The sequence below is a fragment of the Crocodylus siamensis genome, chromosome 2, assembly GCF_052110815.1.
Source record: "Crocodylus siamensis isolate JL-2025a chromosome 2, ASM5211081v1, whole genome shotgun sequence".
Lineage (NCBI taxonomy): Eukaryota > Metazoa > Chordata > Crocodylia > Crocodylidae > Crocodylus > Crocodylus siamensis.
In genome coordinates this window covers 9150902-9163588 of record NC_143396.1, presented here as the reverse complement: position 1 = coordinate 9163588, position 12687 = coordinate 9150902, and the positions used below count along the sequence as shown (strand labels likewise).

Sequence of the window (12687 nt, the reverse complement as noted above, 5' to 3'; positions counted from 1 at the left end):
GGATGACAATAACTTGGGCTTGTGGAGGGCAGATGGATCAGGAACCCCAGATTCATAAATACAGCAATCACTAAGGATGGGTACCATGCACATACACCCTCGCACCCTCCCCCTGATACTCGGGTCACTGGGTTGACACGACTTATTTCAACTCAGGGCCTATTTACCCAATTAAATTTACAACAGCTCTTTAGGGAAGGGACTCTGCTTCACGATCTGTTTGTATACCATCACCACAAATCTCACCATCCCACAGCATAAACACTAAACAATTAGGCCCACCAGCATCACGCAAATGAGAGCTGTTTGGCAGGAGAATCTGAAAGTCGGCTTAGGTGCCCCTTACTTGAAAAGGAAAAAAAAAAAAAGCCAACAGAGCACCCCAGATGTCCGAACATTTCTCCAATAATTCACATGCTAAAATGCAAACAACAAAATGGCATCTGATTTTCCATGCAGTGGCTGTGTAAGATGCAAACCTTGGGACAGAGGAGCTGCATTAAAGTCCTCAGTCTACAACTCCAGACATACCCTTTGGTTAATATTTGCAACAACTATTAAAAAAACCAGGAACTGTTTTTACACTGCATTTGCACACATCCAGATAAAGAGCCGTTCAACTTGAAGGTTTCCAAAGCTCTTCAAACTACATCTCTACAGCAACACCGAAAGACAGGCGTCTCTGACGTGAGACGATATTAGCCAGGATGGAGGCATGTGGTCAGGGTAGCACCACTCTACACAAGGGTACCACCTGCACCCCTGATCTACTGGATGCTCAGCCTCTATGAGCAGCCTTTGGGTCACTGGGTTTTTAAGGTCTGACCCAGGTAATTCAAATGCAGAAGGTTACCTGAAGCTTGCACTTTTAACCCCAAGGAGGCAAAGAAATGAGTCAGTCTGGGCCAGACTTTAGATTCCAGGGAATCCAGGTGTTTACAAAATGGGAGTCAACCACAAAAGGTGCTGTGTATATGTTGTTAAACATATCACATACACCATTGCATATACCTAGCATTTGTTAATTTGCATCTCAAATCTTAGTTTTTGCTGCATATCATCCATGAAACAACCAAAGCAGACTGGCTGCACAGCCCCTTGGTAGTGGTATTCAGCCTGTTACTCAATGTGCCAATCTTCCTTTTTACTGTTAAAACAGCGCCATTTCTTCAGACAGCAAAGCTTAGGTTCCCCTATTCTCAGACCACAGTGGCACCGCTTGTCCATTGTACAGGCTGTGCCTTGTTTCCACTTGCCTTGTTCTCCTGAACAAAAGAACAGGCCCCTGCAACAGTGGGCATATGCGTCATAAGTCTGTCCTGCACATTGCTCACCCTTTCCTGCACAAATATTTGTAAACAGGCTGAGAATTCATGTTCAGCCAACCAAGACCTTTCATAAAAGGAGGGCCTTTATTAAAAACAGGATGATAAATCATTTCCCAGCTACAGTACATATAGGCATTTAAACTGTAAAACACCATGCATAGCAGGAAAACAGCAACCCCACAGCTGTGCAATTCAAAGAAACACGGTGGCTTATTTTACAGCCCTTCTTTAGAAAGGGGAATTTCTGGTCCACACATGACAATTCTCTTAGGATCCATTTAGGTACAAAATATGTTGCTGTAGTATCAGAGTGCAAAAAGTAGCATGCAAAATATTCACAACTTCCTTTGCAAGTAGCTTTTTAAAAAGCACATACTTTGTTCGTTCCGCTGAATAAAGAAAACCACCTCAGGGCAAGCAAGAGTGCCAAAACTTTAGGTATTTCAAGGAATCTAAATAAAATATAGATATCAGACCTGTAATCAACATTGCCTGATACAAGACAGAGGGAGCCAATTCAGTAGGTAGAGTACCAGAATCAGGACATGGGGGTCCAGCAGAAAACTCTGCACTTCCATGACATACCTGGAGCAGTATCCACACCAGGTACACTCCTAAAAATGTCAGAGGGGGCTGCATTGCTTCATCAATGCCAAGTTTGCCCCTTGAACATTGGTACCAGCATCCTGCTCCCTATAAGCACAAGGCTGATCACAACAGAAACCAGAGGCTGTAAAGACCAGTCAGCCCCCAGATGGCATGCCCCCACAGTCCAGCTGTGAACTAATCCCAGCTGCAAAGGGAAGGCAGCTGAAATTCTCATTGCAGCAATATTAGAAAAGCATCATTTACAGGACCATAGACTTTGGGGAGAGTGGAGTCTAACAGCATTATCTGCTAGGGCAGCAGAAACCTGTGGCCTCAAGTTTCACCTGAGAATATACTAACTTTGCTGAGGCAGGCTTTGTTGTGGTGGGGTTGCAGTACTCTTCCAGACAGACTTAGCAGATCTGTGTTCCTCTTCAACACTGCTCCCATCACCCTTGATCATCCTGAGATGTCATTGTACGAACACCTTCAGTACCGCAGAAGTACTCCCCAAACTCCCAAAACATTTCTGCGGCTCTTTTGTCATAGCCACCCTCAGGTGTTTAATTAGGGAGAGAATGGATTCAGCTAAATCAGGAAGATGTATTAAAAGGTTACAGGGACTGGTAACATGCAAGTCCATACGCAGAACTCAGCAAGGTGACTGCATGCAAAAAATAAAAATGGGTGGATGTTCACCTCTAAAAACCATCCTCTGCAATCTGTCTTCCAGGGACAAGGAGCCTACATTGGGACTATGGTGGGAAAGAACCATGGATTTCATCCTAACACATCTGTTTTTTAAGCTGAATAGTTGGAGAGCCAAGGCTGTCTGTGATCATATCTAAGCAGCCTAGAATGAACACTGATTTCTTTGCTGCTTCTTTGACTGGAGCCAAGTGGTATCCTCCTGGGTAACAAGGTCACAGGGTTAAAAGAGCAATATGACAATTACAAAAAGTTAAATCTATGACCATTGCAGACAGACATACTACCCAGAGTCCATTAGCACGTAATACAGAGTGGTTATCACAGGTCACTGACACCAGTTCACTCTAATGGCTTTTCCTGTGTCCTTATCAATCCGGTGCACAAAGTATCTCAACCTCAGCCATTCCCTATGATCTCAGTACAGTGTTTACAGCTATCTAACTCCACCAGGCACCGGTGGGTCAGCCAAGTCAGCAGACGGGGAGATATGCCACAACAGAACGAAGGGACAATCTGTGAAGTGTCTCAGATGAACTAAGAGTTACCAGAGGTTTCTAGAAGGAAAATTTTCCACTCAAGGAGGAAAAAAAAAAGTTGAGATAATTTTAAATAGCATTAGGTTCCCGAGGACATGTGGAAACACACTTTGCAACCCTGGTTTTGAAAGAAATTTGCCACAAACAACCCAAATTGCAGTTTGCATTCCAGTATTAATGAATTTCAAATATTGCAAAAAAGGGGAAAAAGCAGAACAGTTCACAGCAAAGATGCATCTGGGCAGCTGTTTGACTTACTGTCATTTCAATAATATAGACTATCAGCTCATACAGGGATAAACACATTATTTTATTACCATCTTGGTGCTGGGCAGTGACGAGAAGAAAACTAACAAAGATCTACTACGATCATCAATAATGGCAGACAAAGCAATAACTGGCAGCCTGCAATGCAAATGAAACATTGGACCAGACATCCCAAGAGGGGGAAGATACTTTGAAGCAGACGGCAGAAGAAAAGGGATCTAGGCTTGAGGAGTGACATTTAAGGGATGGATATGGGGAGAGCCTTGCAGTGCTCCGTGTTTATGGGGTCTTGAATTCCAGATTAAATCTGGTCCATTTACAGACAAGGAGACTAAAAGCCAGATTTACAAATGCAATCTGGATCCTGAAAGTTCCCGGGGCTCCCCCGTGGTTCGTGAAACACTACCTCTAATGTTACCTGCAATCAAAATTTAACCAACAACCCTATGGACGAGTGACCCAAACTGGACTGAAGCTCCCTCTCCCAGCCAGTGTTGGCTTTGCCTGGGTGACAAGTAAAAACTGTTTAAAAGATACATTAGTCACTAAAGCAAGGAAAAGAGGATAACCAGACAGGGAGACCTGAGCAAGAAGGGGAGTATTTCTATAGTTACCTCTCAAAGTAGGACTTGCTTTGGACATCGTAAAGTGAAGGAGAAGCAAGGCAAAGATGTAAACAGGAGCAGAGCTCTGTAGCCTTAAATCCATGTCTATGTTCAGTTTAAAACCAAACAGGGTAAAGAACAAATGTCCAAAGATGTCTAACTCAATCCTTTTGGAGCCTGTATCAAAGCACGGGGAACATCCACACTGGACTTCACAGACTCGTTAGAAACCTCAAGCTAGCTGGCAGTCAATTAATATGAGGTTAAAAAAAAAAAAACTTGAGAAGACAAATCTCAAGACAACATGGGTAGGCCATTCTCACTGCCTGCAAAGAGAAGCCTTTCTTCTTCAATTAACATTCTGCAGCCTCAAGTCAACAGTATTAAAATATGTCTACACTAAGAGTTTCAAATGAACTGAAACACACTTTTCCCCTCTTTTCCCTTTCTACACCAATATATGGGGATCACCAGACAGATCTACACCACAGAGCTCTGCTGCTGGAGCGGTGCTGGCACAGCCCCCATAGCCGAGGCAGCACATGTCAACAGAGGGGTTTTCCTCCACGTAGCTTGGCTCTACCAGCTCCTTGAGTGGCATGAGCTAAGCCAACGAAAGGCCTCTTCTGTAGGTATTGCTGTGTCCTTGCCATGGCTTTTGCTGGCATGACTTTCATCAGCTATGTGCATGTGATGTCTGTGCATGCCTAGCCCACTTTGCAATGCCAGCAAAACTTCACAGCGAGCCCAAACCTCAAGTGTCACAAATTCTGCTGAAACTACAGCCCAGGATCCACCGACTCTTGTTTTTGACTTGCGCACAGCTCTTAAATTACTGTTGTTGGATGAGGTTCCTCTCCCTACTTGCTTTAACTTATGGGAAACATGAAACAAAAACTGTTTTTCATTTTACATTATGTAGAGCAAAGCAATTCCATGTCTTGGCCTTGAAATACAAGACACGCAACAGCTGTTCAGAGGCTCCACCAGATAAACCATCTGGCCAGAAGCTCACCTCTCCTACTTTATTTTGGGTATAGATCAAAGCAGCTCGCATGCTCCTTCAGTCAAGGAGAACCTAGAACTTAAGGATTCAGTGGCAGAATCACAACCCAGATATGCTGTAACTTGTTCTCAACTTTATAAAAAAACCATATAGCTCAATCCAGCATACTGCTCTACTGTTGCTAGAAGCAGATATACATGCAAAAGCCCAGGGGGCTAACCAAACTGCAGATTCACATAAGAATTTTAGATGAGCGCTTTTAAATAATGTACTACTGCAAAATAGGAACTGGGTATGTACTGCTATTTATATGCAGCTCACTTGGCCTAATGGCAGTGAAACCATCAGAGCAGAGAGAGGCTGTTGGGGCTCTGTGGGTTAGGTCTCGGCCCTGCAAGCGACTCCCAACATTACTCAAGGCAGGGCATCAGCAACTCCCGTTTCAAAAGCAGTCCCAACCAAAACCATGTCAGGTACTACAACGAGGAGTTCCATCAGGACACCAAGCATGTGTAGGTGATTGTTCCAAATGAAACTAATAAGCCGGCATTAATGAAAAAAGATGCATGTCCTATCAAGTCCGATTTTCCCCACACGATTCAACATATTGTTGTAATGCTTGTTGCATCCGGAGAACACAATCTGGATAGAAACCCTATTGTTTTAGATGCCGGGTGAGGAATGAGACGACCAAAATCCTCTTCCACACAGCTTGAGTGTACTACAAGTCCCCAAATGACAGACCATGAGGGTTGGAAGGGCCCTGAGGAGGTCACATCTAGTCCAAGCCCCTGCTCAAAGCAGGACCAGCCCCAGCTACATCATCCCAGCCAAGGCTTTGTCTACCCGGGTCTTTGAACCTCCAAGGATGATGGAGACTGCACAACTTCTCTGACCAACCTCTTTCAGTGCTTTACCATGCTCCACATGAGAAAGTTTTTCCTAATATCCAACCTCAATGGGCTCCCTTGCTGCAGCCTGAGCCCATTGCTCCTTGTCCTGTCATCTGCCCCCACTGAGATCAGCCCAGCTCCATCCTCTTTGCAGCCCCCCTGCAGGGAGCTGAAGGCGGCTATTCAATTCCCCTTGGTCTTCTCTTCTCTTCTCCAGACTAAATCAGCCCATTTCCCTCAGCCTCTCCTCACCAGTCATGTGCCCCAGGCCCCGAACCATTTTCATTGCCCTCTAAATCCCTTAATCTAGTCTTTTAATTTGAAAGAGCTGCATAGCACAGATACATTTGGGGGTTTTTTTTAATTGCCGCTATTTAAAAACGCCATCGTTCTCCCTCTAATCCTTAGGCCACCGTTGACTGGCCAATATTTTTACAATGAAAGGGAACTGCTGACGAACACCGCCATAAAGCATCCCTATCAGGGCCTGTCTTTCCTAGTTCTGTTACAAGTCAAGGACCAAAGCTCAATTAACCACAGGCTGACCCTTGTTCACTTTCTTTCCCTCTCCTTTGCCCTTCCTGCAAAAGTTCAGCACTTCCTGGAAAAGTCTCCCTGCCTGTTTGATATTGTACTTCGCCTTAGTTGCTGAAGGAAGGATTTACAGGTGCCTGGCCCTGTCTGCAAGACCATGACCGAAGGCTGACCTCGTGTTACAATATGTGAACTTCTGCCCTGCTGATAAGGCTGGCAGATATGAGTAGGATTTTTCAAATAATCCTTTGGGAATTTATAAGCAGCACAGCCATAAAACCGAGGTGACTGGAAGGTCGATTTCACTAAAAATAATAAATATTGCAGTGTTTATTCAAAGTGTGCCTTTTTAACTGCAGGCCAAGCATTTAGATAACACTATTGTAAATGACAAATATTAGGATTTTTTTGGTAGCTATTACATTATGATCCTTCCGTCTGACATTGATGTGACCATTTCCCTCAATGCTTGTCTGATCTTCGACATTGTTCCACACTAGCTGGGCCCAAGCAAGCCAGCTCCGGATTCAACCACAGGTCAGGAAGAGGGTAACCAGTCTCTCTGGAGGGCTCTACATAGTTGGGCGCTTTATTTCCCTGTCCTTGCTTTCCAAACACATCTTGAAGCGTCTCTTCTAACTCTCTTGCTTATTCTGGGCTTTCTGGCCAAGGCTCGGTATTTTGTGGGGTTTGGTCACATGGTCTCAGCACCAGCCTACGAGACGGGAACTCCTGAATTTTAACCCATTCACAAAATTTCCCCTATGACTTGCCCATATCAGTGTTTTCACACCCCAAATCTGTCAAACAGGGACCATACCCATTTCTCTATCCCACTGGGGTACGTGTTTGGAAAGTACTTTCCACCTCTATAATGCTAGGTAAAATGCTGAGCCCCAAACAGCTTGTTTCAAGCTTTTTAAAGTACCTTGCTAGCATCTCCACACCCACGTGTTGTAGGTAGAAATAGTATACTTCTGCTGGGGGACTGTATTCTACCCTCAGAAGAGGGACAGATTTGATCTAATGCGACTTTTCCCATCTCTGGCTAGTTTTTGAGTATATTAGTGAGGCTCCAGATGCACTCTCTCCCAGGACATATTGGCTGAGCTAGCACATTAATTATGCTTTGCTCCCAGCTCCAGCAGAAAAGCAATCAAATCCAGATCTGCTGCATAGCAGTGCACAGCATTGGCCATGAAACCCGTTTGCAAGAGGTCTTGTTTTTTTAAATATACCATAGTGGACCACACAGCCAAGGGCTTTTCAAGACAACGAATGAACAACAAATGCTGTAAGCATTATGTAAACCAGAAAATAATATCATTGTCTAACAGCAAATATGTACTATAAACACTATTACTCTGAACACCTACTGATGGGGAAAACAAAAAACAAAAAAACCCTAATGTCCCATTTTCAGCTCTTACATAATAGCATTACATATGCCCTTCCATTAAACAAATATATGCAAGGTTACAAGAACAGTCTCTGATTTTGCTTTAATTATACAGATACATCAAAGCTCTTCCAAATAAAATGACACTGAAATCTAGTGAGGGCTTCAGACCAGCTGTAATCTCCAATTAGCACACTCCCTGAATCAGGTTTCCAACACAGTATTTTAATAAGAGGCTTTGTCCAAGACAAATACAGCATGAGTACACTCAATGCAACACATTCTGGGTAGGTTAACTTTTCCATGCCAATAAAACATCACTGCAATGTAGCCAAATTATGTAATTATTAACAGATGAAGACACACAAAGATTATATATACATTTTTATGATGATTCCTTTCCCTCCGCAAACTCATTTGTACGTATTGCTTGGGGAACTGGCTTGAGATCTACCATAAAAGAAACAAGTCTCTCTCAAGTCTGGCTTCAGGGTAGCAAGCAAGTTTAAGCTGCTGAACTGTGCACTCATATGTACTGCCTTGGCTTTCGACTGACCAGCCGCTTGCAAAGAGCCCTCTAAAAGGTCTCTGCAGGGGTTTTAATTATGTGGGAGGAGTAAAGATTGAAGTGTCACTCATGAAGGTCATCTCATCTGCTCTTATTGAAACGGAAATTCATTTTTATCTAGATACCTGCAACACCCATGCCTGGGTCAGCAATGGAGAGGAGCAAGATGTAAATTTACATCATAGGGCTCTCGAAAATATGACCTAGGCCCACTGGTCTAGGCAGATTGAGTGTTTCGATTTCTAGGCTCCTGGACGTCAAGATGTGGATGGAAACTTAACTGGATCTCAAAACACCAAGATGTATGTTAGGAGTTTTATACTGCCACCCAGAGTATTTGAGAGCAGTCCAAGAAAAATCATTTGCAACAGCAGAGACCCTGAGGGCATCATAGATCCTCTGACTTTTCAGGGAAAAAGCTCTGCCTGATGGGATGTTTGGTGAGGGAAAGGAGTGAGCAGATTGGGTGGTTTATTAGTTACAAGCTATTATCTCTACACTCCTTTTTGTTTTTTTGGGGGGTGGAGGGGAGGTTTTTGGCACATTTCTACCCCTGCTGTGAACCTTAGTCTTCCTACAGTGGGAAGGCTTTTCCGCCATCATAGGTGACCAGCAAAATTGAACAGTTGTTATAAAAATTTACCCTAACAACAAAATAGTGATCAACTAACTAAAAGAGGAGCACAAAATGGTCTTTTTACTTGAACAATATCAAGATCTGTTGGGCTAAGGAAGACAAAGTAATGTAGACCTGCCAAAAAACAGAACCAAAGCAATAAAACTGCAAATTGTTAGGCAGCATTAAATGCCTTGATACTTTAATGAGGAAAAACTCTCCCTTCAAAATGGGAGAGGTGAAATAAACAGCCAAAAGTTGCTCTTTCATGCTTACTCAATACATTGCTTTGCACAGACTACAACACTTATTCTGGTTAATGGAGAAATCTTTTAGGGAAATAATGTGATTCAGAAATATGTATTTGGCTCACTAGAAACCCAGGAACTGCAAGGGTAGGAGAAAGTTTCACTTTATAACTTTGTGGTCTGCTAATATAAATTAGCAGCTGGCTTTTCATTCAAAACCCTTCCTCCACTACAGCCTTCCAGGTATTGCCTTATTTCCCCTTAATCACATGCTTCTAATTTGAGAAGGCAATCCATTTTCTATCACGGTGTATATTAAAAACACCCACGTATTAATTCACATTATGCAACAACTTTTCCCCAAGCATGTTGAGGTGGAGCTGCTCCCTATCCACACCATTGAAAGCCAAGTCACACTTCAGTGCCACTAACACACACTTACCAGTACAGAATATATGTGCAAGCATCGGTGCACAGGGGAGAAGTCCACCAAGTCCTGAGCGCCAGGCACCTACCAAGACACCAAATTGAAAAAGGAAATGATTAACATAAAATGGACAGACCAGTGGCAGCAATAACAGCATACTGTACATCAGTTCAGCTACACAATATGGAAGGGACTTGGAGGATTTCGTGTGTATTCAAACTTCAATACTGTATAAAGATTTACTTCTTCAAGCTAGTGCTACCTGATAAAGTTTGGATTTATGCTACATCTACCGTTCTGCTTCTTCCCTTCTCGAAGAAGTCAACTAGAATCACTGGGCTCTTTTGTTAATCATTCAGCAAAGAGTGGAAAATGCATCAACCCAGGATGACTAAAATAGCCTACAAGTCGCAGAGAGCTGAGGTGCACAGCTAGAACCTGCTACTAACTGTGCTTGGATATGGTTGGAAATTTAGCCTCCAGTACTGCCAATCTGGCATTTTCACCAACTTTAACACTGATGTAAAGAACTGACTTCACCATTTCTCAGTCACGTTGCAAATCCAATCTAGGGCTGGGAAACTACAGAAGGGAGGACAAGAAAATAAGCCACAAACATGACATTGGCTGCTGTGGCTCCCCTAGATTTCCCCCTGGATTTTGTGGCTCCCCTGGATTTTTGCAGGTTCGAGTGTTAGGTCTGTGTTGCAACAGGGCTGATGGCACTCTTAGTAGAGTTTAAATTATGGTTTGTCTGGGGTGGTTAGGACAGGGATGATCTTGCCTCCAGCAAGGGATTGGACTAGATGTGACCTCTGGAAGTCCCTTCCAGCCCTCTTTCTCTAGGATTGTACTTTTGCACGTTTTCACCACATGATTATGGTCCAGGTCAACAGGATATGATCACAGCAGGCTTAAGCAGAGATTACTCTCTCTGGCTAAATCCCCTCTTTTAAAGCAAAGATTAGATTTGCTAGTTCTACATGCATGCACAGCTGTGCAACTATGCATGTCTCCTGCCCCATTCCTTCCATACCCAACCTCCCTTCCAAAAAGCTCTTCAGTCTTAAGTGATCTTGACTCTAGACTTAAAACTAGGCATGATTTAGACTGAAAATTCTCCAGACAAGACCCTTTTCTTCTGATGTGACACTCCAGTGCTCCCAACAATAGCTCCCTAGGGGCAGAACAACAGAAATGAGAGCTATGCTCCACCTGCCTGCAACACAAACTACCACCAAGACACCCAATGATTCTCCATGAAATAGAATATAAAAGCAAAGAAGTTTCTTTTTTCAATGTCAGCAAGGGTGAACAGTGGTTCCCAAAGCTACTGCTGTTAGCCCCACGTGACATCCGGCAAGGAAGGTGCAGGACTGGGGGAAGCAGGAAAGAAGCTGATGCTTGAGGGAGCTCTCTTACCAAGGAGTGCATAAGATTTTAAACATGCTTTACTACTGAAAAAATATTAAAGCCAAACAAAGTTACACAATATACCAGACAGTGCTTTAGAACCAATTAAGACCTCCAGTTGAAACCTTAAGCTTTAAATGGCTTGCTTATTTAAAGCATTTCCAGACACCCATGTACAAGTTCTGTAGAACATGCATTAAAACCACCTACACGTACTCGAGCCAAGTGCTCAAAAACTGTACTAATATCCAGCCCAGGGTTGAAATGTGCTTATGAGCAAGAGGAAGACCCCCTTCCCTTCACACACATCTATAAGTTTGATTGAAACACCACACCCCGTCTTTGGGGCTGTTTTCAGACTCCACCCTCTGCACATACAAAATGCTGGAAACAAATGACTGCTGTAAGTTTTTAAAACATTGCCCAGCTATCTTCACTGTCCCTGGACAATGGAAAACAATACTTTTATTGGTAATTCATTAACTTTCCTGGTTACTGCTGAGTAACTTCCACCATGCACTTATCAAAAGAAAACGTTGTCAATTAAAGTTTTGTATCAAAATCCCACAGGGCTGGCCCATGAGAAATACCATAAGGACTGATGTCAGCATGACACATTTCTTATGAACTTTCCATTCTGACAAGCTTTGTCTTCATGTTGTAGGGTGAGCATTAACAGGAAAAGGGCACTGGAGGGCACAGGAAATGAGGCACCCTTGAAAGCCAGTGTACTTCCACCCACAACGATAACTGAGGCCTTCAAGAGAACAGACATCACCAACACACTTTGACTGTAAACCTTAACCAATCTCTCCCTGAAGCACTTGTCTTACCCTCTTAGCAAAAGCTTTTTGGCTTTGTGTTCAAGGACCAACAAAAGATTTTTCTAAGCCAAAAAGGAGAGGAACCTATAAAGCCTCTGAAGTGTTCTGGGGGTTTTTGGGGGGGGGGGTTGTTTCCTCCCCCCGCCCCAAGGTGGGGGTTGGTGGAAAACAGCCAATACTCTGCTGTCAGCACTTCTACTAATTCTTCAACTTTAAGTACAGAAAACATTTCCAGCCAACCTGAAATTCTCCCATCTTCAAACAGCAGCAAGTCCTCAGACCTTAACACAGGTCATTATCAAGTGCACATCACAAAAGCCGAGATGTCAGTCCAAATCTCTCCCTCTGAAGTGCATTGCCAGCTAGGATAACTTCTGCATTAGCAAGATGATAGCTCATTTAGCCTTTAAGATGTGATATCTTTTATTAGCACAAGTAGCTGGAAAAAAGTTCTTAGCAATTTTTCAGTGATTGCACCCAAAAGCTTTCCTAAATTCCAGTGAGGAAAAAATCCCATAGTCCTATAGATACTTTTCAGTGCCCATCAATTTGAGTCCTCTATTTTTTGTCCTCCTCCAGTTAAACATGCAGTAAGCTCCTTCTGAAGACCACTTCTAGTAAGGCTTTAGTCCAATGCATAATATTTAGCGAGCGTGGAAGGGGCTGCTCCTCATCTCACCATGTCGTGCAGAGGTTTTCTTGGGCCAAGCATCTTCACTGGCTT

The 12687-nt window shown here is 43.4% G+C and overlaps 1 protein-coding gene across 4 annotated transcripts in view; it reads right to left on the bottom strand.

Moving 5' to 3' along the window:
* EXOC6B (exocyst complex component 6B) overlaps positions 1-12687 on the bottom strand; it is a 431011-nt gene that overhangs the window by 213452 nt on the left and 204872 nt on the right. For all 4 annotated transcript variants that reach the window (XM_090035133.1, XM_090035134.1, XM_090035135.1 and 1 more), the window contains exon 8: positions 9742-9810. In XM_090035133.1, the coding sequence (XP_089891259.1) occupies positions 9742-9810 (69 nt within the window). The remainder of the gene's footprint in view (positions 1-9741; positions 9811-12687) is intronic.